The sequence below is a fragment of the Rhamphochromis sp. 'chilingali' genome, assembly GCF_963969265.1.
Source record: "Rhamphochromis sp. 'chilingali' genome assembly, chromosome: 17".
Classification (NCBI taxonomy): Eukaryota; Metazoa; Chordata; class Actinopteri; order Cichliformes; family Cichlidae; genus Rhamphochromis; species Rhamphochromis sp. 'chilingali'.
In genome coordinates, this window is record NC_137944.1 from 2,110,373 (window position 1) to 2,137,387 (window position 27,015).

A 27,015-nucleotide genomic window follows, 5' to 3' on the forward strand; every position below is an offset into this window, starting at 1 on the left:
CAAGCAGTTATTAGGTTTAGGCTAATATTTTTCCACACAGTGCATGTTGGCTTTGGTAGCTTTTCCCTTAGTAACAAATAAAAGCAAGTAAGCCCACCAGCCTCAATAAATTAAATAATCCCTTAACACTACATTTTGTATTTACTTGGGGCATCTTTGTGTGAAAGATTTGTATGACAAACATGCCAAAAAAATAAAAATTAGGAAGGAAGAAAACACTTTTTAACGGCCCTGTTTAACCAACGGATTTACAAATGTACTTTTATTAGTATAACTGAACACATGATGTACAATTCCCTTCCTTTGAAGAAGTGGAATCAAAGTCGTGTTTTATAGCAAATAATTGTCCATCACGGTCATCCATGGGCACCCCGACTTTGGATGCAGTCCTGTAGTTTGGTGCTACACAACCCATTTGCTTACACACAAGGACACACGATAACACGTTTACCTTCAACAGCACATGTGGTGCAGCTGGAACCAGTGACACCGAGTTTGCTTCTGTTTTTCCCACAAAGTTACCAAATTGTAAACTTGTAAAGCCTCGTTAGGCTACCTTTGAATAAGCGAACAAGCTCGCGTTCATAGCACTGAGACGTGCAAAAGCCGGTGGCTGCGAATCCTTAACTCAATCAGTAAGAACTGCTCAGCCTTTTATCTCACTGCAGCAGCAGTTCGACAGTTACATACACCCAAACGCTTCGACGCTTCCACTCTGATCATGTTAATCGATGTCCAAAAAAGTACTTGAGCATTACTTTTTAAAAGTGTATTATTAATGCCTTACAACAAAAATTCCAAACATGAAAGGAAGTAAAAAAACAAGAAACAATCACTACTCACTGAACATGAAAATAAATTCTCAGATGACGTTTAACATCACAGTTTTTATCCAATGTTAGCAGCACTGACAGTGGCACAGTAATCACAGGACGGGCTTAGACATTACAACAATGCAAGTAAAGCATGTGGGTCCAGTCTATGTTCTGCAATACAAGGAGACATGACCCTGAAGAACTTAATAAATGAAGAAATGTGGCTGGTGACCTGAAAACTAACATCTTAGCAGCAATGCAGATGACACTTGCATATCAAAAAGTATAATGCTGACTGATTGTCATCTTACTCCAAGTGTGACTCTGACTTCTCACTGTGGTTTTTTATGATAGTAGTTATAGTTGTTAGCTTTAAATATTTGAGCACTAACGTCAATTATTGACTACATTTTGTAATATAATCTAATATCAGAGAGTATATAAAGCCCTTTTTTGGTGCAGTTGATTGAAAAGCAGCCTCATGCTAAGAAAACAACTCACATGAGTCACATTTTGGTCTTTTGACACTGCTGTCAAGTGAAGAAACTGATTACTGTTATGTTTAAACAGTAACCAGATGATGAAAATCAATTAGTGTAAGTGTACTCTTGTCATGTCATCGAGACGTGTCAGCAGGAACACAGGCGCACCTCTGAAAAATAGCTTCTATTCAACTGTAGCGATTGTGACACGTGACGCTGTTTCTAGGAGTCAGTAGTGATTCTGTACTTAGTGAGTCGTTGTCAACTTTCAGAGCTTTGGTGGAATATACACGATCGAGACTTATTTGATTGTTTTTAAGTTGGTACAGCGCATGTTTCAACAAATAAACACAAAAGCTTTTTGTCCTTCTTTGAGAGTTCGGCGTATTGCTGCACTAACTTTAGAATGACTGTTTGCATTCAGAATCCATTGCACTGTCCTCAGTGGGAGCACCGGCTGACTTTAAGCCATTTCAGTTGAAGGAACAGACCCAAACAAAAAGGGGCAACTGACAGAATGGGTATCACTGTTCCAGCTAAACCCAGTGTTGTATTCAGCCGTACTTGTGCAGCTTTAGATTCTGCTCATAGTTTGTAGTTCCTCTACTAGCACATCATCTCTTCCTCTTTTGCTGCCGCAGCACCTTTCTCCTCTTCATGATCATGGCATGGAGCTTCTCCAGTCCCTCCTGCAGTCCCTCGCCGATAATGGCACAAGCAGGCTGAAGGTGCCAGGGTGTGGCAGTGTTGAGCTCACCTAGAGACAACATGCTCTCCATCTCAGGCAAACTAAGAGAATTGCGCAGGTCCTGTTTGTTAGCCACCACAAGGACCGGCACACCCTGGTTCTCTGCCAGCCGTGTGATTTTGTGCAACTCTGCCTTGGCTTCCTCGATGCGCTCGGCATCCACCGAGTCCACCACAAACACAATGCCATCAGCACAGCGCGTGTACGAGCGCCACAGAGGCCGCAGCTTCTCCTGGCCGCCTACGTCCCAGAAGTGGAAAGACGCAGTCCGACGGCTGCCTCCAAGAGACACTTTGATCTTCTCTGTGTTGAATCCCTTGGTCGGGACAGTGTTCACAAACTCATTGAAACGCAGGCGATACAGCACAGTGGTCTTGCCTGCACAGTCCAGTCCTAGAATGACAATGTGAAGAGCCTGAAAGCAGGGGAGGCAGGGGAGCAGCGAGCGATGATCCGACAGTCCGTTTCCCATCTTGGCACACAGACCGAAAGAAGTTGCCACTAAATATTCCCGAGGTTGATCTTGTTGTGAAAGAACTGCAGCAAAAGCTAGAATGTAGAGGAGAAATGCATGAGTCAAGGCATGCAAACACACAGCACTCTGTTACTTTACAAGGGCACAAACACCCAGGAAGTGAATAAACCCACACACCCTTACATTATCCTGACACTGAGGACTGAGCTCGGAATAAAACAGCAGGGCGCACTTCAACGTGTGACTCGTAAACAACGGGGAAGGAGATCTTTTAAATTCCCCCCAAATCCATCCGTCACCTCCATGGACAGATCAAAACCGGCCTTTGTGTTTTTTAAACTGAGCACACTGACATGTTGCTTTAAAAATGTGTTGCTTGGCAACCGACTTCTTTATGCCGAAAGGTCCGTTTCTAATCTATAAATTAAAATAAATCTTACGTTACTAACAAATCGACATGTGCTGAAGAACTGGGCTCCCGTGAGGTCGCTGATGAACACGTTTCCGACGACAAGAAAACTGCGTTTCTATGACTTTATGCCCGGTTTGCAGCGGCCGCTCCCGCCCTGCTCACTGAAGGTAGACACACGGAGACGGCGATAAGTGATGCGCCACCAGCGCTTCATTAAAACCTAGTATTAAGAGTTAGCCCGAACTGAAATATGGCAAATAAAGATTGATGAAACATCTCTATCTATATCAAACACTGTGAATACCTTTAGCTTGTTATCCGAGGAGCGGCGTCAGTTTGTGAGCGATCCAAATGGAGTCTGGCGTGCAGTGCTGTGGGTCCTGTGTTACAGACCTGACTCGCTTGCAAAGCCAACAAGTGTTGGAAAAAGCAGTCTTAGCGCTTTGGGCCTTTTATGCACGTTTACATATAAAGCAGCGTTAGGTTAGCGTTACATGACAAAGCAGGCGGACATCAACGCAATTTGCTTCATTGAGGGGAAATTAATTTGAGCTGTCTCTGGGGTTGGATATGATTTCCCGGCTGTTATCGCTGTTTTCTACAGAAGAACGGATCCGTCACAGTAGCAGCGTAAGAAACGTACCTCGACAAACGATGTTAACCCATCACAGCTGGCAGTGCGTCCACAGGTTCGGTCACCCACCGCTGTCACCTCCTCAGACGTCTACAACTACTACTACCTCTCCATTCCGCAGCGGCGCTAAGACCACTAGAATAAACACCACTATTTCCGCTTTCGCTTTTCAAAATAAAAGCACAGCCGGCATATTTGGTTTGGCTGACTTCCACAGGCTTCGAAGCAAATCACGTAAAAGGGAAGGGCTCATTAAACGTACCGATACAAAGGGTGCTGTTGTTTGGAAGGGTTTGAAATAGGAAATTATATAGCTTTAGGTTTCCCCATAATGCATCATCCTCGTGTAAAATCTTGTAATCATACAAGAGCTGCGAGTCCAGCGTCAGTGGCCTATTTATACGATTCCCCTCGTGTTGTACGCCCACCACGGGAACATTCGTCAAAACATGATTAAAGTAATACTTGTAATAGTAATGGATACTAGTGATATTAAAAGTTTATACTATTTCAGAGTTACTCGGGATTCATTCCATGCACTTTATAGTCTAATTATCATGAACCTCAATTTTTCCAAAGTTATGTAACACTGTTAATTTAAAGTCATTTATTTATATATTTATTTATTTAGCGACTCACTTCGCGGTTACACTCAAACCCGGGACTGTGCATCAAAGAGCACGTGTCGGTCGAAAGGTTTCTTTATGTATTTATTTATTTATTTATTTGGAAGAAGGCCAGTTTTTCAGGTTAGTATTCCACACACAGTGGCCTAAATTATGTTGAAGGGTTTAAAAATACATTATAGACGGGATACACATGGACAGGTCGCTAGTCCGCCGCTGGGCTAGACGCAGGGAGGCAGACACATTCACACCTCTGGGCAATTACGAATTAACATAATCCTTCTAACCGCATGTCTTTGGATTGTGGGAGGAAGCGGGAGTATCCGGAGAGAAGTCACCGGGCCCCGGGTGAAAACATGGAAACTCCACACAGAAAGGACCCAGACAGGTGCAGTAGGACCTTCTTGCTGTGAAGCAGCAGTGCTAACCCCCACGTATACAATTTAAAAAACAAAGAAACAACTACATTGCTTATTTTAATTTTTATCATATTGTCTCCAGCCCATAAATGAGCAACTCTGCTCTGTGGATGAGGTTGAGATTGCACGTGCTTTTGGATCAATATGAATGTCGTGGCCAAATATTGTTTATTACATATTTTTAATTATATTATTATAGGCATAGTTGGTGCTTGGAAATGTAAAATTCATCTACACCGGGCCTCGTGTTCACCCTCTGGTGGTGGAATTGTATCATTCAGACTGTGACTACTTGCATACATGGATGGAGAAACTAGAAGACTAAATACACTGAGTCTGCCACGCTTTTGTTTCAACTGTTGTAAGAAGTGGTAACAATTCACAGGAAATGAATGACTCTCATTCACACAGTAAATATAAAGCTACCCAGTACACATCTTGCAAGCACAGAGCAGCCAATACACATATTCAGAGCAATGCATTTGCATTTTTTAAAACTGCTGTTTTTGTAAGTTTAAGGGATTCAGAAGGACCGATACAAAAACAGATGGCAAAGAAAACTTTCCAGTGTCCTGGCAGATGATGCATCAGGAGGTGTAAACCATTATGTATCACTGCCTGCACCGTGGATGTGTCAAAACAGACCAAAGAAGAACAGAATGCAGGAACTTCCAACATTTGATTATCTACTTTTATTATATAGCTCTGAAGTTTACATGCTTTATTTCAGCTGCACAATATTGTCAAAATCAGGAACATCCTTCCAGAGAATAATGCCCTGGACTGCTGAACTAGAAGATGACACAGTAGCCTTCAGTTAATCCAATATGCTGCAATAAGAGTACTAACAGGGATGAGCAGAGCTAGTATCGCTTCATTTGAAACCCTCAGCTGGCCAAGACTTCATAAACACTCGTAACATTATGCACGCCATAAAAACCTTTAATTACTGATTACTATCAAAGCAAGCTGAGTTGTTTCAGCTGGTATGAGAAAGCAGCTTATTGCGCAGTGAATACAGGACTGTTCCCATTAAAGGATTTTAATACAGACTGCTTTGAATACAACAAGCCTCTAAAGTTTAGAGGCTTGTTGTATTCAAACTTTAGGGAAGAAATCTACCACTGACAGTACACATGTAGATATATATTTAAATTGTGCTGATTATAAAGATGATAATATTTCTGTGTTCTGGTGATTTATCATGTGAATGTTTTAAACATTCAGAGACTTCACGCTCCTGGTGATAGAGTCCCAGTAGGAAGGGTCCCAGGCCAGGAACCAGCCTGTGAAGTTGGGAGGTTCATGGCCTTGTTTCACCACCACCACAGGAGTCAGCTTGTCACGCCCCCCTGGGTCAGTCTCAATGTACTGTTTGGCTGCAGAGGAGACAGTGAGTCACAGACAGGAACCTCAAACAAAAGTTTGTTGTAGGATGAATTTTGTAGATAAAAATCTAAAAAACAATATAATTAAGGGTTCCCATTAGCTGTTAGCTATTGTATTTCAGAACAGGTTCAAATAGTCTCTTTATTATTCAAAGATCTTTGAATATTACTATAGTTTGTCTCATGCTACCTAATAACATTCTGACTAAAGTCAAAAGCTCACCAGATTTGAGAGATTCAGCTCTCTCCACCTCGTTTGCATCCTTTCCAATCCAGACAAACACCTACAACAGAAGAGTGCGTGTGAGGGGTTGTTCACTTTGTCCTAAGATGTCTGTCGTGTTCTACAGTTGAGTACCTGGTCCCAGACATCCAGCAGCATCACGTCATCTTCAGCTAAGTCATCCTGTGTGAAATCTCCTGGAACCTCTTCAATCTGCATACAATAACATTTAAACTCAGCTACATTTCAATGATCAGTGTTTAGCACAATGTGACAAAAGTTGAATGAGGATTAGAAGCTCAGAATGTAGGTTTTAATGACACGGGACTGTGTTATAGCACAACTGTCCCACCTGACCACATGGGGAATGTAACAGGTAACTGAAGTGCTGTGAATAACTGTAACCTGTGTTATAAAGGCTGCATTTATTATTTAGAGGAGTGTTTAATGATATCCGGGTCTTCCAGTTTGTTTAAATGCACTACACCAAATGTGCTGATTGTCTGACTGGAAAATATAACAGCACATAATTACTGGTGAAGCAGCTATACATGATGTGGGTCTTATGCTGTCAAGGGCCTATTTAACACAAGTGACTGACATCCAGAAGTCCTACCAGTGGCTGGGCAAAGCTGGACTGAAAGACAGCACAGAGGCGCTAATCATGACCCATAAATAGTTCAAATGTGAGCCTCCAACTACGATTGGATAGTAAGCAAAGAAAACTGTCCCTCCATCTTAGTTTGTTACATCTGTGGGAAACTGTGGCAAAAGTAATACAAACAAAACAAAAAAAATGTCATTAGTCTGATAAATAATATAAATTCAGGTTTTTGTTTTCTCATTTTTATGATGAGCGGTCTAATAAATTTGTTAAGCACATAATTTGGGGGCGACCGTGGTTCGGTTATATAAATGCAATCCATTATTATTATTATTAATTATTATTATTATTATTATTATTATTATTATTATTATTAATTATTATTATTATTATCATAAACGAATACAATAAAAACAGAATAAATAATATGCTGGAAAGAAAAGTAACAAATAGATTCCTTCATGAGGGGAAAATGACACATGTTAAAAACTTACTGTGAACCTGCCAGTCTTGTTGGAACATCCAAAGAGTCGAGGAGGATGAGTCATAGACGGACTCTCCAGCCTCTCTGATGTCTGGTACTCCTTCTTCCCTCCTAATTCAGCCCAGAACTTAGCTGCAAGACAAAATACAAAGTGACATCTCAGAAGCTCATATAATCACATTCAAACATTCATATAGAGCAGACCTTCCCAAAGTGTGGGGCCTGCCCTCTGGGGTGGGGAGGGGTGGGGGCGCAGAGCCATTGCAGGGGGGGACGCGGTATGAAAAGGGGAGGAAAAAACAAAAAAACAAAACGCTTGGACACTGCTAGCACGGGGCGCCCACAGAAACGCAAAGCAGGAGATGAAGCATCGCTGAATATGTTTCCAAACCAACTTCATTCTAAGCCAAAGACTAGAAAATATGGTGAAGCAAATCTTCCCTCTGGCTTCACCTGCACAAGTGCCGAGGTAGGTCTCCCTGCAGGATTGCTTTTCCTTTAGTCGGGAGCAGCGCTGGGCTGCTGGCTGTTTAAATCATGGACAAACAGGATCCCACAGCTGTTTATGTTTTTGAACCCATTTTGCACAGAGAGGCATTTTTTGAAAAATGTGTTGATATCAATGTTGAATATTATTACACAGGAAAAAACAACTACATGTAAAATAATCACACCATGACGCCTCTGCCTTTGTAAATGGAGGGACAGTAACTGCGTGTAAAACCTGCAGACAGTCAGATTACAGTTTTTTCTGAATGCTCAAACCCTAACTGTGATTCCTGTAACACAATCTCTAAAACTATTCAGACTTATAGCAAAACCACTCACTGAGTTTGCAAAACTAAAAGCACAAAAACTGCTTTGCACTCAGTTTGCAATTTTGTAACACACACTTTGCAAAACTGTAGGCACAATTCACTGCACAACACTCAATTACCAAATTTCCAACACACTCCTAGCAAAAGTATACACATGTATGGCTATCATTAACTCTAATTTGCCAACTGTCTGGCACACTTTCACATGTGAAAACTTTTTTAGATAATTAGTTCACTTTGCAATCAGCCTAAGCACTATAATACAGGTAAGCTGTGTGTGCGGAGTACAATGGAGGGAGCAGGAAGAGTGAGAAGTAGAGGAGGCTGAGGAAGAGGACGTGGAGGTGAAGAAGTAGGATGAAGAGGACGACAAGGACAAGGAGGAGCAAGAGGAAGACGAGGAGGGGGGAGAGGAAGATGAGGAGGGGGGGAGAGGAAGGGTAGGAAGAGTAAGAAATAGAATTGCTGATTACATCAGAGCTACAATAGTGGACCATGTAATCAACCGTGGAATGACCCTGAGGGAAGCTGGCCAACAGGTCCAGCCTAACTCGAGCCGCTACACTGTAGCAAGCACCATAAGGACATCTTGAAATGAGAATCGGTTAGTACAGTCACTTCGCACAAAGATTTGTAGCACTGCCATATGCCAATGAGAAACACACCAATACCATTGATGTAAAAATACTGAAATTGTTACTTTACAGAATTGCTAGATGACCAGATGCTGGGGCAGAGGAAGCATGTTCACTGCAGACCAAGTAACCCATATAGTCATTATGGCGATTGCAAATAATCCTATACTTGGAAATAAACACTTGTGTTTGTTTTGATGTGTTTGAATAAACACCAGTACTTGAAGTTTGGATCCCTCTATGCTTATGGATCTATGACAGAAGTATGAGCTCAAACTGACATAGCCTACCTTGTGCACAGAGAAAGCAAAAGCCAGATGTGTTTTGTATTCATACCATCAGTGTGCAGTTGGCGCATTGTGTGCTTAGTAGATGATGGCTTGTGTGTACTGTTTGATACGGAAACACCATTTTTACGAAGGTGTGAAGAGTTAATCTAGCTGTGTTTGCTTTTGCAAGAGAACTACAATGTTTTGATGATTGGGTGACAGGTTTTCTTATTTGTGTGAAGAGTTTTGCAAAATTAGCCAATAGTTACAAAAAATGTGCTTAAGCATACAGAAAAAACTGTAACAGTATTTTGTCTCTATCTCCATTCTGCAATTCATCTCATGTAAACAATAACGTGGCCACAGCGTGACGTGAAAAAGACTCATACCTTTGACGTTGTGTGACGAACTCTGTATTCCTCGTCCACACGTAAACGCAAAAAAGGAGTTTTAAAAATCTCAGTTTTCGGTGATTTGAAACGTCGTTTACGTGGACGAAACAGCTGCGTTTTCAAAAATACCCGTGTAGGTGCGGACGTAGCGTAAAAGAGTTAGTAGTTTATTTTATTACAACCTTTAATTTATTGCAGTTTACTTGTATTTGTTTAATTGTTTACTAAATGTTTGAGGTGTGAAATAAACCGCAATGGAGCAAAATATGGGTGTGTGTGGTTGTGCGTGCGCAGGCGCGCGGAGGGGGGAGGGGGGGTGCGAGCATTTTTCTTGTAAAACAAAGGGGGGCCCAGCAAAAAAAGTTTGGGAACCACTGATATAGGGGATGCTTGGCTGGCTGTAGCTCAGGAGGGAGGTCCAAAAGTTACCACACTAATCACAACTTTTCCAAAATTAAAAATGTATAATGTACTTTTTTCTATGTGAGTGCCTTCTATCTAACATTCACACACATATTCATACTTCGCTGGATGCATCAGAGAGCAACTTGGGGTTAGTATCTTTTTTTAAGGGTGTTAAGCCGAGTCTCCCATTCAGTGATCCTGGCCTCCAGAGCTGCAAACAGGCTACAGTTATTACAAGTATCGTTATTACTAAATGAGCCCAAAGAGTAACTGTAGACTAGAAAAATTTGCATTTCCTGCGAAAATGCAGTGTGGATGCTTTAAAGCTGAAGCTGTATGCAAAAAGTAGCTGAAAAATCTGAAAAGTTGCAGAAATTGTAAAAACTTTGCAGAAGCAAAGGAACTTTGCTAAAATGGAATAACTTAGCAGAACTGCAATATCTTAGAGGAAACATAATACTTGGCAGAAATACAATAGCATAGCAGAATTTAGCAGAAATATTGTAACTTACCAGAAACATGATAACTTCTCAAAAATACAAGAACTTAGGAGAAATAGTATAAGATAACAGAAAGAATATATTTAGCCAAAAATACTTAAACATTACAGAAACACTATGATTTAGAAAAATAGTACAACATAGCAGAAATACTGTGATTTACCAGAGACACTGTGATGAACTATGAATATTGTAATTTTAAATTAAGACTATGTTTTAGCACAAATATTATAATTTGGCAGAAATACTATGATACAGCACAAATACTCTGGTTTAGCATAAATATTATAACATAGCAGAAATACAATTATATAGCAGAAATGCTATATTTAGAAAGAAAAATATAATATAGTAGAAATAGTATGATTGAGCAGAAATACTACAATATAGCATAATAACAATGATTTAGCAGAAATACTATGATTGAGCAGAAGTACTAAGATGTAGTAAAAGTACTTTGATTTAACAGAAATACAATTATGGAGGAGTAATACTTTAAAATGGGAGAAATATTGATACACACACACACATACACAGAGCCTAAAGGGAAGAGTATTTGTGCCATGGAGTGTTAAGAATGTGAGGTCCATATTAGAAAAGCTGGTAAAATCATAAAAGTTTGCAGAATTGTAATAAATGATGAATATGAATTACTGGTCTGTGACAGTGTATTAATTTGTAGGGAAAAAAACATGTTGACCAAGGTGGAATCGAACCCACGATCTTTGGCTTGCAGACCCGTGTCATTACCAACTGCGCCACTGGGAAAGAGAGGAGCCGTTTTGAAAAACAGGGTGATGAGCAGTCAGAATTAGATCCCGGTGAGAGGCGAAAAACGCCGTTTTTTGGAGTTACAAAACGTTGTGTAACTCAAAAACTAGGTGGACTAGAAGCATAATTCTTGTACTGGGTGAATCAGCGGACTTTGGTGTACTTTGACTGCGATTTTCATTGCTCTTTGTACAACCGTCGCTGAGATATGACGAGAGAGGAAACGGAAGACCTCAGACATGATTGGCTGGCTGGGAAGCCGTGCAGGCCCTGATATGTGATATGTGTCTGAGTCCGCACAGAGGATTGGCTGCCTGGCAGAAATATATAGAAATAGTATGATTAAGCATAAATACTACATTTAGCAGAAATACTATATTAAGCACAAATCCTATAAAAAGCAGAAATAGTATATTAAGCACAAATCCTATAAAAAGCAGAAATACTATATTAAGCACAAATCCTATTAAAAGCAGAAATAGTATATTAAGCACAAATCTTATAAAATAGCAGAAATAGTATGATTTAGCACAATAGTAATAAGTTAAACAGAAAAATTGGAAAAGCAAAATGGACAGCTGAAGAAATGCTGAACATGCTGAGGGTCCCTCAAATATACTTGTTAAATGAAAAAAAATCAGCAAAAAAATATATAACAGCCACACAATCAGAAATATGTACACATAAGGAAACACACATGCACAGAGAGACACACACACAAGATCCAATTCAGTCAACCAGTCTAAATATATTGAATTTGAATCTTAGAATGAGATCATCCCATTAAAAGGCCTTCTCTCTCTCTCTCTCTGTCACACACACACACACACACACACACACACACACACACACACACACACACACACACACACACACACACAGGGAGAGAGAAGTAAGTTTCTAGCTCAGTCAGCCTGGGAGCTGCTGAATTTGAATCCACCAATCAGAGAGCCTGTGCACTTTTTCCCGCCAAAACAGGTGCATCTATTTACACACGCAGCACAGAGAGACACAGGATTATCCGGTTGTTCAGTCTGACGTCACTAGCCGTGTCTGGGTCTAAACTCCGCTGCAGGTCCATATATCAAACGATCACTATGGCATTACTGTGAGTTGAAAAACTGTCTAAAGTCTTTCATCTTGAATAAAATGATCAGCGTTCTGCTCTACCAGGTGTAACAATTGAGTTTAACATCCAGGCATCCATGAAAACAGAATTTATGACATTTAACGGAGTTAGAAGTTAGCAGGGAGTTAGCTCGCTAGCTTCTATCTAAATACAATATAGCATGTCCTGACTGCGGGGTTTTGGAAACAAATTAAAACGTACAGCTCTGTTATCACTTCCAACATAAATGAAGACAGAAAGCTAAACAGCAGTGACGTTTGTAGGGTTACTGAAGTTTGGCTAGCTGGTATATAATGATGTGCTACGTGACCGCTAGCGACACAGCTATGTTAGCATAATATAAACAAGCTAACTTTTTTTCCACTTGATAAAAGTTACCGTGAGTGTTCTCGGTGGTCAGGAACAAATGTAATTGCATGGCAGGATGCTGTAAACGGACCAAACTTCAGCCAGGAGAACAACTGAGATAATCCATCCACAATACGAGGTTAGTCATTCATATACTGCTGCATGGGCTGGGCTGTAGTTACATCCTAAGGTTTTAAAAACTGAGCTTAAATAAATGATTAGCGGTAATAAAGGGAGGTCAACAGGGATCACTGACTGTTTTAGGAGCTTTTTGAGATCAAATAGAAGAAAATACATAACATTAAACATGTTAACAACACAAATGCCATATTAAACGCAGACTACTTTAGACCCGGAAGTAGGATTCGTCGCGTCATCACTGAACAACCGGATTGCAGTCTATTTCTCATAATGACGACTCCCCTCAAACAAATGACCATAATTTCCTAACCGTAGGGGCTAGAGCGGTCATTCTTACACCGTTTTGTTCAGAAGAGATGGGGGAATCTTCAAGTGTTGACAATTTATCATTAAAATATGAATTTTTAGAGATATATGACATGGATGACTTGTTGACTTAGAAGCCACGAATTCCCCAATATGCAAATTTGAATGCCTCAGACCACATATATGATTGGCTGGCTGGGAAGCCGTGCAGGCCCTGATTTGTGGATTTGAATTCCTCAGCCCTCAGATATGATTGGCTGGCTTAGAAGCCATGAAGGCCCCAATATGCAAATTTGAATGCCTCAGGACACATATATGATTGGCTGGGAAGCCGTGCAGGCCCTGATTTGAAAATTTGAATGTCTCAGTCCTCACAGAGGATTGGCTGCCTGGGGACCTGGCAGAAATATATAGAAATACTATGATTAAGCATAAATACTACATTTAGTAGAAATACTATGTTTTAGCACAAATACTATAAAAAGCAGAAATACTATAATTTAGCATTAATACTATATTAAGCACAAATCCTATAAAAAGCAGAAATAGTATGATTAAGCATAAACACTACATTTAGTAGAAATACTATGTTTTAGCACAAATACTATAAAAAGCAGAAATACTATAATTTAGCAGAAATACTATATTAAGCACAAATCCTATAAAAAGCAGAAATAGTATGATTAAGCATAAACACTACATTTAGTAGAAATACTATGTTTGAGCAAAAATCCTATAAAAAGCAGAAATACTATATTAGGCACAAATCCTATAAAAAGCAGAAATAGTATGATTAAGCATAAATACTACATTTAGTAGAAATACTATGTTTTAGCACAAATAGTATAAAAAGCATAAATACTGTAATTTAGCAGAAATACTATATTAGGCACAAATTCTATGAAAAGCAGAAATAGTATGATTAAGCATAAATACTACATTTAGTAGAAATACTATGTTTTAGCACAAATCCTATAAAAAGCAGAAATACTGTACTATGATTTAGTAGAAAAACTATAAATAATCAGAAATACTATATTTGGCAGAAATACTATATTTTGCACAAATCTTATAAAATAGCAGAAATAGTATGATTTAGCACAATAGTAATAAGTTAAACAGAAAAATTGGAAAAGCAAAATGGACAGCTGAAAAAATGCTGAACATGCTGAGGGTCCCTCAAATATACTTGTTAAATGAAAAAATCAACAAAAAGATGCACAGGGAGAGAGAAGTAAGTTTCTAGGTCAGCCTGGGAGCTGCTGAATTTGAATCCACCAATCAGAGAGCCTGTGTACTTTTTCCCGCCAAAACAGGTGCATCTATTTACACACGCAGCACAGAGAGGCACAGGATTATTGCAGCCTATTTCTCATAATGACGACTCCCCTCAAACAAATGACCATAATTTCCTAACCGTAGGGGCTAGAGCGGTCATTCTTACACCGTTTTGTTCAGAAGAGATGGGGGAATCTTCCAGTGTTGACAATTTATCATTAAAATGTGAATTATTAAAGATATTTGACTTCTAATGCACCATAACTGAGTAGAGCGAAGCAAAAACTGGCTTGACTTGCCCTCAAACAACGCTTTCTAACTCGAAATCTATTTGGAGTATCGATATCATTCTTTCACCGTAAGAGACAGCAGGCTTTGGTGAACAGTCATGGAAATTTTCAGGTCTCTGTGGAAATCCAACAAAAAGTTATGACGAGAGAAAAAAGTGGTTCATTTCCAGGGTTTGAAATTTGAAGAAATCTGAGCGACGGACGAATTTCCTACCCTCAAACAAGTCCAACTCATTTCAGAACGGTAATACGTGAGAAAGAAATTCTTGAATTGTGAGCGTCACGAGTGTCTGAAGATATACCGGGACAAGCCTCATGTCTTAACTTTGCTTCGTTAAGGAGATATGACGATTCGAATATGCCTCTCATTACAGAAATGCAGCGGTGATTTTGAACAAACTCTCCATTGACTTTATATGGAGAGTTTTCCGACATTGTGTTGGTCTGAGGAGATTTGCGAAAGTTCTATGAATACCACAACAATGATAGTGACATTTTCGGAAACCCAGCAAAAATACCTATGTTTTGATGTATAATTTGTGGAAGTTGAGTGAAGATTGAGCAAGTAGCAAGAAGTTGTTCGGACATGAAGAGAAGACTGCAAAACCTTCAGTGGCACACTGGAAGCCAAGTGCATAGCAACCATAACAACGCATGTATTTTGTGAAAAATCACAATTTTGCAACTGAAAACTTTAAGAGGCATAAAGGTAAAACGGTAAAAGATTTGAAAAAGCTGAATCATACCTGAATAGCCCAATAATTTGAGAACATTTTAAAGTTTGAATGGTTGTTCTACGTGAAAATATGAGGAAGTAGTTAAGTTTCAGAAACAAGCAAATTTTAGCAGAATTGCAGAAGTTTCCCATTCATTTCAATGGGACAAATTAAGCTTAATATTTTAAAAAGTATAATAGTGAAAAATACCAAAAGACATAGCAGGAATTAGCAGAAATAGCAGAATATTTTAAAATTTGAACGGTGAAAATCGGCTGAAAATTGTGGAAGTAGTTAAGTGCCAAAAAGTGTACGGAAGTCCCAAGAGGAACTCAATAGTGTGGATGCTTAAAGCATCCACACAATAAAGTATAAAGAGAAACAGGAACTCAATAGTGTGGATGCTTAAAGCATCCACACAATAATAAAGGATAAAGAATAAAGAGAAACAGGATCTCAATAGTGTGGATGCTTAAAGCATCCACACAATAACTGTCATTAGGCACTTACAGAAACATCGGCAATAACGAAACCCTACGTAAGTCACAAAAACAGGTAAATCTCGCTGCTTTCGGAGGCACGAAGATTAAGTCCACAGGCACAGTTACTCTCAAGTGCAAGCTAGCTGGACAGTTACCTACAATTCCAAGTTGTAAAACACGATGTGCAATCCATCATCGGATTAAAGGACAGCGTGCGAATGAAACTGGTTAGTTTCAGCAAGGAAGTCTACCATGTTGACACAGATCAGGATGAGACACCTGCACAGAAAGTTTTTTACGAATACACAGACCTGTTCAAAGATGAAGTCGGTGGCTTACCTGTAACCTACTCAATGAAACTCACTCCAAACGTGCCACCTGTCGTCAACCCTCCAAGACGCGTTCCTGTTCCCATGCAGTAAAGGTTAAAGAGGAACTCCAAAGAATGCAGGCCGTGGGAGTAACTGAACCAGTGGAGGAACCCACAGAATGGGTATCCAACATGGTCGCAACACACAAAAAGAATACCGATGATGTTCATATGTGCATTGATCCAAGGGATCTGAACAAGGCACTAATGCAACCTCACCATCCCATCCGAACTGTGGAGGAAGTAGCTGCTCAGATGTCTGGAGCAACCATCTTCTCAGTTCTGGATGCAAAGAGCTCCTTCTGGCAAATCAAACTAGATCCTGCCTCATCTCTTCTCACTACATTTGCAACACCTTTTGGCAGATTCACATTCTTGAGAATGCCCTTTGGTATCAACACCGCCTCTCACACGAGTGTCCTCAGGCAGCCTCTGAATGCTAGACACTCGGAGACCTGTGTCTCTGAGTGGGAGACCAGAGATCACATTAACATGTGTATTAACAAACATGCCACGTTGGCCCAGTTTATTTTTCTTATCATTTTCTGTTGTTCAGTTCATTTGCTGTCATGGATAAAAAGTCTTTTTTCAGTCCATTAACACCAAAGCAGGTGGTGAGATTACAAACACAGAGAGGACATGACAAGATTGGAGTTGTAAGTAAGGTATGTGCTGAACCTCGCTCTTATGTCGTTGAGTCGGATGGAAAGGAAGACAGGCGCAACAGACAACATCTTCTGCCTGTGAGCGAGCCTCAACCGGAAAAGCTCGGATGAAACTGAACCCGATAAAGCACAACCCAACAAACATGAAACGATTCAAGTTCAACTCGCCCCACCACAACTTGGCACAAAATAGTCTGAACAAGTGATCAAGGACAGAAAAACGCAGGGTAAAATGAACACACCTAAAAAATGCCAAGTATGCTCTGATGACAACATACCGAACCAGATCTGGTAGAGTGTCTAAACCAAATAGTAAATACCTGGATTAAAAGCACACTGATGCTGTATTTCCTGTTTTGAAATGTGTTTTCTCTCATGTTATGTTGTTGCATATTTGTTGCATTTAAGACAATGATTAATGATTAATCATCCATGATTAAGACTGATTATTATAAGCAAACCTACAGTAACTAAACATCTGACACACTGAGCAGGAAAGTGCAGGAGGGACAGGTGAAGAGGCCGTGCTGCTAGAGAGCTAAGCTAAGCTAGGTGAATCCCTAAAGACGCAGTGAGTGAATACTGTGAATATAATTAGCGGGCGAATCAACAGAGAGTGTGCTTTGGAGAAAGCATGTGAAGATTACACTATGAAATTGGATGTTATCTATATTTTATCAGTTTTTTTTAAAATTCATTGTACATAGATAATCTACAAAAAACACCACTGTGCACTGTAACAGGAAGTTACAGTGCACAGTGAGAGCCAACACCAAGTGAGCAATGTGAAACATCATGTTGCTCAATATTTTGGAAACTGATTGGCCAGGTTTTAATGACTTGTGCTCACGACAGATGATGTGAGTCCTCGCCTGATGTTGACTCTGGGGAGGACGAGCTGGTGAAACGAGGGCTACTGGTAGATATCCTTGTCTCCAGAGTCTAAGGAAAACACGTCTTTTGACTTCATATGGGTTGTACCAATTTGTCACAGTTCCATCTGACTTGCTATAGGAACCCCCGGCACACTTCAGCGTCTCATGGACCAGGTGCTGCAGGCCCATGCTGTATGTAGCGTCAGCAGTGACTCTTTGGCGGTGCATTTGGCCACAGTGCTGGAGTCAATGAAACAGGTGGGGCTCGCAGCCAGTCTTAAGAAATGTGCGGCTGGATGGAGGGAGTTACAGTGTTTGGGGAGGCATCCCAAGACCAAAAAACAGCTAGTAAGGTAGTAAGGTTCCTGGGACTTGCTGGTTATTACTGCTGGTTCATGCCAGTCTTTGCAGAACTGACCGACTCTTGACCAGCTTCACCTGAAAGTGTGCCCCAGATCTGGTCCCCTGCAAGACACCTCTAACTTTACCCTCACCTTCATCCTAAAGCTTCGCGCTGAGGGCCGTTTTCTCCCAGCAGGTAAGACGGCTCCCCAGCCTAAGTGGGAGAGGGAGTGTATGTGGCAGTGGGGTGTGGTTTGTGGCTCAGCTGCAAGGGAGGAGTAGTCCAGTGAGTTCACAGGCAGGTGTGAGCAAGGAATGCGTTCATCTATTTAGTACGCTTGGACCAGAGCTGCAGGACTGAGCTAGTTGACTAAAGGAGTGTCTGTGGTGTTTTGAGTACACTGAGTACAAATCCCAGAATCAGAGAAACCCATTGTTACTGCCCATAATGTGTCCGGGTGGCTGTTTTTTGTTCCGCCTGTCTGTGTCTTTAAGAGTCTCTGCAGGTCCCTGATTGGAGAAGCTGACGGCTGCTGATTGGTCCCCTTATCATGGTAAATGGACTGATTCTTATATAGTGCTTTTCTATTCTCCCGGAGTTCTCAGAGCACTCTATACAACATGCCACATTCACACCCACTCATACAAGCACTTCTAAACACAAGTGCAAACTAATCTACACTCACACGCATTCACACTGAACGCATCGGAGGGCAACTTGGGGTTAGCATCTTGCCTAAGGATATTTGACACGTAGACTGGGGAAGCCAAGGATCGAACCACCGACCTTCCAATCAGTAGCTGATCTGCTCTACCACTTGAGCCACAGCCAGTCGTCCCGGGACAGCAACTGACAGCAGCGTCAGAGCCATCCTTGGCCTCCAGACCCTGTGTTACTCGTGTGTGTGTTCCTGAGGATTGCTGAGCTTCTGTATATAGTGTGTAGTTTAGAGTCACGTGTAAATAGTCACTGAAGCTGAAGGGTGAGCTGCCTTCTTATTTTCTGTCTCATTTTCTCCTGTTTATTCAGGTCGGGGTAGCATTTGTCTTTGGTTTGCTCTTTTTATCACGTAGGGTTTAGGTAGCACCTCCTTGACTGGTTTTGTTTGTTATTTTGGCCTTTGTTCACCCCGGAGTCACGCTGCAGTTTAGCCACAGTAAACCAGTTTCACATCTGAATCGGCTGTGGTATGGTTTTGGGGACCAGGGCGGGGTCACTCTTCTTTTAACATATGCTACGTTCCTGTACCCCTAGACAGTGGCGTAACGCCCATAAAACCATTTTATTCAACACTGGTTGTGTGATGTGGTTCTGTGTAGGATTTTGTATTGAATGAGTTTAAAATGTTTTTGGTTTTTTTGTCATTGAGAATTTGTCCAAAAATCAGGTTTCAAAGATAGTGGAAGGTCTTTGTCCCATTCGGGGATGAGTACAGATATTGAGTTTGTGACTGAAAGTAGTGAATATAATTTTGAGAGAATAGTACATTTTTCTTGTCTTGTCCAAATCTTTGAAACAAATTCGTATCTGACATGAGTTTATTATCTTAAAAGAGGTGTGTGATTCCTTCTTGCGCCCATGCTGTAAAGTAAAGAATTGCTCTGTTGACCTGAAAGTCTGAGTGGTGCCACTTTGGAGAAAACCTGCTGGATTCTATTTGGGAGTTTGTGATTTCAAGGGTTGTTCATCAGGCTGGTGAGGTGGAGAAGATGAATGGGTTTTTTAAGCAGCAGTGGCATTTAATTAAAGCTGTAATCAAGGGACGTTCTGAAAGTTTATCGTTACCGTCTGCTTGTTCTAATTCTATCCAAGAGTTTTGTGCTACCTTTGGGTAAATCCAACTGATAATATGCTGTATCTACATATGCTTTTTAATAATATTTTTGATTCCAATGAGCTCTATTCAGTCATGGTTGATTTCACTGGGAAACAGTTCATTCATGATGCTCTTTTTCATTCATGGTCCTTGCTTTTAACCAGTTCTTTTTGCTGGAAATGTTCAAATGTAGCGATGACGGGACGTGAGACCGTGAGACAGTGTAAGCAGTAGAATGACATGTTGTTAACAGTTTTCAGGATAATCTGGTGCATTTTGGGGATTCCTGAGAAAATCAAGGTGTCTCAGTCTCAGTGCTCTTGTTTGTATGCGGAGGACAGTTTTCTTCTCAGTTTACAGATTTGCCCTCTGAGCTATTATTGCTGACACAGATAATCTGAGCTTCCAGTTGCCCTTTGGGAGTTTTTAAAAACATGCAAATAGAAGATTAACTAGTTTAACTTTGGGAAACGCTGGATGACACCCTATCTTGTGGAGCCACGGCACATATTTCACATTAGAAAAATCACACGACACACCACCAGACAAAAATGTCACAAAAAGCATATTGATCCTTTTTCCCTGCGCACCAGGTATAGTGGAATTAACTCAGTTTGTCCCCAGTATAACTTTTTTGCTTTCTTCTGACCCCTACTCATACTGGGCCTTCATCTGGGTCAGAGTTTTCTCCAGGACCAGGTCAGACTGACTACCTTTTCTCTTCAAATATTTATCCATTGCTGTTAAACACTGTTCTCTCACTCACAGCATGATTATTATGAAATTCCTTCTTCTTCTTCTGTTTTACTGGCAGTTGGCAACCCATTTAATTAGAGCAGGTAGATGCACTGCCCTCTAGTGGAAGAGAATGTAATTGTTCTGCCCGTTACTCATGCTGATTGCTTGGAGTACTAATCAGGTGGAGCTAGATAATCTTACACAGCACACCTATGTGCTGCATCACAGTGCTCTGATCTAACAGCCCCGTGCTGCAATTTGGATTTCTCTGGCACTGAGAATCTCACATTCTCACAGTGTATTGTGTGATCTCAGCCTAAGAACAATCAAATAGCCGTTTTCAAGTTATAAGGCTTTGTTGTTAATTTTCAATCAATAAATCATGAAGTTAACCTTGAAGAGCTTGGTGGATGTAAGCCAGATTTAATGAATTGTTAACATTACCCCAATCTTCTACCACTCTAAACATTTTGAGCGATCATGTTTGTAGACAGAATGCCATGCACGCACGAACACACACAAACACTTCCAAATACAGTGGGGGTGGTACCCACAGCTGATGACCTGATCAAACTTACCAACAGCTGATGAACAAACTACGACTACTGTGAGATGGTAAACCAAACCAATAAGTTGGACACTAACTGGAAGGTTGGTTGTAAAAACATGACCTCCTGGGCAGAGGTGAAAAGTCCAAGTCCTCATGTTGCAAACTGAGACATGAGCGCTGGTAAAAATCTTCACTTTCTATCATATTTGTATTTGGTTTCTTTTGAATGGAGATTTTCCTTTTTGCAACAAGTGTTCAAAATAAAACTTTATGTCTGTCATGGTCCCTGTGTGTGCCCGGCCAGCCCTGCAAGACTACATGTGTTTTTGTTTTAGTTTAAATCTCTGTTCCCCTCCCTCCTGCTCCTGCATCACTCAGGCTCCTGCCTTTGACATACTCACCTGCCGCTAATCACTCACCTGTTGCTCATCACTGTTTCTGGACACTACTAAAAGCAGCAGCTCAGAGCCTCTCGTGGCTGGAATATTGAACACGTTAGTGAGAAACCCGGCTTATAGATTCGACCCGCTGCTGCTAGCCTGACAACGTCTATACTGTGTGAAAACATGCAGACCTATGGGAGCTTGTGTCTGCGTGTGCGTATCATATGGATACAGACATTTGGTATATGTATGCCAAGTGTTGATCATGACCTGGTTCTTGTCCTTCAGTGATGCGTTTGCAGCTGCAGTTCAGCTCTTTGCTCATGTACTCAGCTCCCTTTTCCTCTTCCTCACTGGCCCCTTTGCCTATCCACAGAAAGCCCTGCCCATCAGGGGTCCTCAGAAAGAAGGCATCATTAGAGTTTAGGCTGGCGGCACTGGCATCAACCTAAAACAGACAAGAAGTTCAGCATCTTTGCATAAACACATCATTACTTTACTAACGACAATCAGGAAATGGTTTACCTCAGCAATCCTGGTGATGGTGCCCAGGTTCCGTCTGACTTGGAAGAGTCGCGTAGGAGGTGGAGGAGGATGATCGCCCAGGCGGGATGTGCCGCTCTTATACACAATGAGGGGTTTAGATTTAAAAAGACTGAGCAGATGTGGGGGTTCTTTACCCTGAGGCACTCTGACCTGAAACCATATGAAGCAAACTGGTTTTTAACATACCAGTTAAAGAAAGTTGAAGACAATTATTTTTCACAGGACAATTTAAAGTGTTTCTGGTCGACTCGCCCGTTTTCTGTCTGTGTGTGTGTGCATGTGTAGGTCTGCTTATGTGCTTCAGGGGCGGAGCTTGCCTGGCTTCCTGCTCCTTTGGTATCACATCTGTGATCCATTGCTGATTATGGACCTGATTCCATTATGAATGATCTACACTCTAGTGTCAAAAGTATTTGCTCGTCTGCCATCACACGAATATCAAATTGAGTGATTTCTTAATCCAGAGGGTTTAATATGACCCAGCCAACAGTCTGGGAAGGCTTTCAACAAGCTTTCCACAAATGTGCATAAAAGAAGGGCCATTACGTTAGCTCCTGTCTGTATTGGGTTAGGGTCAGGTACATGGTATACACTCTTAGCATGTTTCAATGAATCACTGCACCAACTTCCTATTTTCTAGCAAAATATAAAGAAATGAGGAGTGGCTCAAGATTTTGCACAGTACTGTGCATTTAGAATAATTAACAAAGCAATCAGTGCTTCTCATATTTATTTGACACTGGTGTTGTACCTGAACCGCATTCCCTCCCAGTGAACGATCCAGCTCTACGGTCAGGAACGCTGAGGCAGTTAGCTCATCCACAGAGCAGCTGGCTCCCTGCCTGCAGGAGACAGTAATAGTAATCAATATTCAGTTAGTCAAGTTACAGTAAATCTAGAAAGTGAACCAATCTATATTCTTAAAATAAAAATGCATAAAATAACTTTGTCACCAGCTCATTGTTATGGATTTCCAGTGGGAACCTTTTTACTTTGGTTCACTCAGTCCATTCTCCCACTTTGATTTAGTAAAATGTGAAAAAATTGAAAATAATCAGAAAAAACTACCAAACAAATAGACAAACATTCATGTTCATGTAGCTGTGATTCACTGTGATTCACTGTATTAGGAGTCTTAGCTGTCCATAGGGTGTTCTGTGATGGGAGCTTCCTTAGCTCTATGAGAAAAACTTTCAATTACCCTCATTTTGTAATAAAGATTCTGTATTATGGATGATGCATTATCATCCACACTTAGGACTAGTCATTTGAATTTAAAATTTGAGCCCTGTTTAATCCAGAATTGAATTCAAAATCCTGCTCCTCACATACAAGGTCTTAAATAATTGTCATGGTTAGCAGGGCAAACCGTGTGGAATTATTAAAGGACCCAAGATGCAGGCACTACTGATGTGAAGGAGCTTTATTTATGGTGAGTGAACATACAACAAAGACGAGGGTGGCGAAAGCAGAACTGAGAAAACCTAAACTGGGAAAACAAGCAAAAACCAAACATGAAACGGAGAAACAGGGAGATGCAGAAAGACACCGGGAGCTAACGAGACAGGAGGCAAGTAAAACTGAACACGCTGACATCAGACACGAACCTTCAAAGTAAAACAGGAAACTCAAAACACACATGAAGACAGAGACTCAGAGACGCGGGCTCTACACAGAGACCTGACTACACTAGAGGGGGTACACAGGCAGGGCTGACACAGATCAGAGGGAGCACAGAATTAACACCAAACCAAATAACAAAGCCTAAAAACTAGAACTCAGGAAGTTCTACAAAACTAGGGAGCTAGAAATACTAGGACAGAAACCAAAACACAAACAGTCATAATTCATAATAAAATCAAAAGTAAAAGTACAAAAACCAAAAATAACTGAGTCACCGACCTGTGACAATAATCAGGCCCCATCTTATCTTAATGTATTAATTAATCAACAATATTCAACATATGGACACCACGGCGCCAGCTGCTCAGGCCCAAGGCTGGAGCCCACCAAAACAACTCCTTGATAACGACTGTGTGATGACTATTCTTCCCATCCCATGCAAGGCCACCTGGGTTGGCTGGCAGACTGTTTACTTAGCCTGATGGGGCGAAGGACACTGTCTCAGCTGAACTCTGGACACGCACACACACACACTTACACTGATAAGCACGCACTCATCCCCCTCCCTTTCCAAACGCCTTCGATGCTTGTTTCCTGCGGGGGAAGACAGACGGCGGGTCTGCGCGCCGCGCTGGAATGGTATAGGACGTATAGGACGTATAGGACGACTGCTGTGGTCCTTCGGATTACCCCCCACCCCCCTATCCACCCCTGTGGCTAGTCACGTGCTCTAATGTTGTGATGTGGACATTAATGTGCTCTCTGTGCAGAGGAGTTCTTTTTGTTTCCTGTTCTCATGCTGTCCTCCCATAGGTGCCCAGCGTGAGAAGAGGTCTCTTTTTTCCTCTTGTACTTTTTCCCATTGTTGTGTAATTTTTCAGTGTTTTCTCTGCAACGCTGACGATCTCCGACTGTATTCCCATGTGATGTCTTTGTTGTGTGTGTAAGTCGGGGGGTCCTATTCCTCTGCGGGGCAACCTGCATATGGCCAATAAAGCATTCATTCAATTCAATTCAATTCAATTCAATTCAATTCAATTCAATTCAATTCAATTCAATGACCTTGTAGTACCATATCACCCTATTAGAGCACTTCGCTCTCGCTGTGCAGGCCTACTTGTTGTTCCTAGAGTATTTAAAAGTAGAATGGGAGGCAGAGCCTTCAGTTTTCAGGCCCCTCTTCTGTGGAACCAGCTTCCAGTTTGGATTCAGGAGACAGACACTATCTCTACTTTCAAGATTAGGCTTCAAACTTTCCTTTTTGCTAAAGCATATAGTTAGGGCTGGACCAGGTGACCCTGAATCCTCCCTTAGCTATGCTGCAATAGACATAGGCTGCCGGGGGATTCCCATCATGCACTGGCTGTTTCTTCTTCTCTGACGTCTTATCATTCACTGTTTGTGTTTATACACTACTTTGCATTTGATCATTAGTTATTATTAATCTCTGTCTCTCTTCCACAGCATGTTTCTTGTCCTCTCTTCTTCCCCTCACCTCCAACCAATCACAGCAGATGGCCCCGCCCCTCCCTGAGCCTGGTTCTGCCGGAGGTTTCTTCCTGTTAAAAGGGAGTTTTTCCTTCCCACTGTCGCCAAAGTGCTTGCTCATAGGGGGTCATATGATTGTTGGGTTTTTCTCTGTATGTATTATTGTAGGGTCTACCTTTCAGTATAAAGCACCAGAAGGTGACTGTTGTTGGGTTTTGGCGCTGTATAAATAAAATTTAATTGAATACTAGGTTTTTGTAATTTTTTAAAAGTCTACTAACAATATTTACATAGATACCACTCTCCTTTTTAAGAAAAACAATAACAAAAACCTGTATTCTGATTAAAAAGACAGAAATCACATAGAGAATCTCATATTTCAAAATGTTACTGATGTAGCACTTGGTAAAGTGTAAAGCTAAAATATGTCCAAAACATTGCATAAATCTGTTGGTATTTGTGTTATTCAACTATATGTTTGGATTTTTGGCTGCTACATGTTTTTCCACCAGTAGGGGGCAGTCACGAAAAAAGAAAAACTATGTTCGAAAAAGGAAAAGAAGAAGAGTGTATTTTTGGGCTCTGTATGTGAAAGCCACGGTTCTGAAGTACCCAAATAAACTCGGTTCTGCTGTTTACACCAAGTTGTCCTGGAGTGGTGTAACATTTTGGAGGTTCCACCGAGATAGTTTTTGGGACTACTTCACACAGAGGAACACAGTAAAGGAGCGTGACAGAGCAAAGGAGCTAATGCTAATGGATTGCGACAGTCTAGCTAATGCCACGGAAACTGTGTTTTCTCCGGTCGGATACACTGAGAGAGTTTTACTCGTCTTAGTTATCTTTCAAGCATGTCTGTGAACCGTGAAGATTTTTTGTTGGAATTGGAGCAGAAGTTATGTGGACTTTCTTTGGAAGAACTGCTCAGAGTATGTGAACTATGTAATATTACAAAAAAGGGCAGCAAAGAAATACAAAGCAAATCTCGCAGAGCTCTCGTTAAGCTTATTAGCCAGTTTTGTGAACGAGAAGAGCTTTTACAGCGAGAGGATGAAGGCATGTCGGTGCTTCTGGAGCTAAATGATGTGCTGGTTTTGCTGGTGGAGGCGCGGTCAGCGGCTGTCGGCGCAGGAGCGGTGGTCCGGTCTTCATCTTCAGACAGAGCGGAGATGACGGTGGAGGCTGTGCACGAGGAGCAACTGGCAGCGGCGCGGGCACCTCCGGAGCAGCGGACAGGGCCGATGACATCGCTAGAGCATCAGGCGGCTCAAGGGACATCAGCGGAGCAGCAGGTGGCCATGAGGACGTCGCTGGACGGCGAAACACAGCGCAAGGGGAGAGACTGTATTGGCAACAGCTGCTGTAATGTTTCATCAGGTGGATTCAGAAAAGACTTCAGGATAAGTGGACATGTGGGTGAGTCTACAGCTAAAGACACGCTGAGTTTCAGTAGCTTAGAGCACCAGATGGAAAGCGGCTTAAAAACGGGCTACTCTGAAGCTGAGATTGTGGAGGCTGTCATACGTGCCATCAGTCCTGGGTTAAAACTAAGGAGCTATTTGGAAGGGAAAGAAGATCTCACATTGACCAGCCTGAGACAAGTTCTAAAAGCCCATTATGCAGAAACGGATGCAACAGTACTGTACCAGCAATTAACCAAAGCTACACAGGGGGCAAATGAAACACCACTTGAGTTCCTGATTAGAGTGCTGGATTTGCGTCAAAAAATCCTTTTCGCATCTGAGCGCACCCAGTCTAGCCTAAAGTATAACAAAGAACTTGTTCAAAGTCAATGTTTTCAGTCCATTAGAACGGGTCTTCTAAATGA

The 27,015-nt window shown here is 41.3% G+C and overlaps 2 protein-coding genes across 2 annotated transcripts in view; both read right to left on the reverse strand.

The window, feature by feature from the left end:
- Positions 1 to 249: 249 nt before the first annotated feature.
- Positions 250 to 3,806, reverse strand: arl4ab (ADP-ribosylation factor-like 4ab). The gene is made up of 2 exons (XM_080862467.1): positions 3,576 to 3,806; positions 250 to 2,594 (listed from the first exon to the last, which is right to left on the reverse strand). Exon 2 carries the CDS (start codon positions 2,515 to 2,517, stop codon positions 1,912 to 1,914), a length of 606 nt encoding a protein of 201 aa, XP_080718593.1. The 5' UTR covers positions 2,518 to 2,594; positions 3,576 to 3,806; the 3' UTR covers positions 250 to 1,911.
- A 1,502-nt stretch (positions 3,807 to 5,308) lies between these two features.
- The window catches only part of scin (scinderin), a gene marked incomplete at its 5' end in the record, with an annotated part of 46,001 nt that continues 24,294 nt past the window's right edge, over positions 5,309 to 27,015 (reverse strand). The window contains 7 exons of the mRNA XM_080862586.1: positions 5,309 to 5,990; positions 6,223 to 6,283; positions 6,358 to 6,435; positions 7,321 to 7,442; positions 21,801 to 21,978; positions 22,056 to 22,226; positions 22,828 to 22,918. Coding sequence (XP_080718712.1) covers positions 5,827 to 5,990; positions 6,223 to 6,283; positions 6,358 to 6,435; positions 7,321 to 7,442; positions 21,801 to 21,978; positions 22,056 to 22,226; positions 22,828 to 22,918 — 865 coding nt within the window. The 3' untranslated portion in view covers positions 5,309 to 5,826. The remainder of the gene's footprint in view (positions 5,991 to 6,222; positions 6,284 to 6,357; positions 6,436 to 7,320; positions 7,443 to 21,800; positions 21,979 to 22,055; positions 22,227 to 22,827; positions 22,919 to 27,015) is intronic.

Excerpts from the sequence above, each read along its gene's own strand:
- arl4ab (XM_080862467.1), bottom strand. The coding sequence starts at position 2,517 with ATGGGAAACGGACTGTCGGATCATCGCTCGCTGCTCCCCTGCCTCCCC.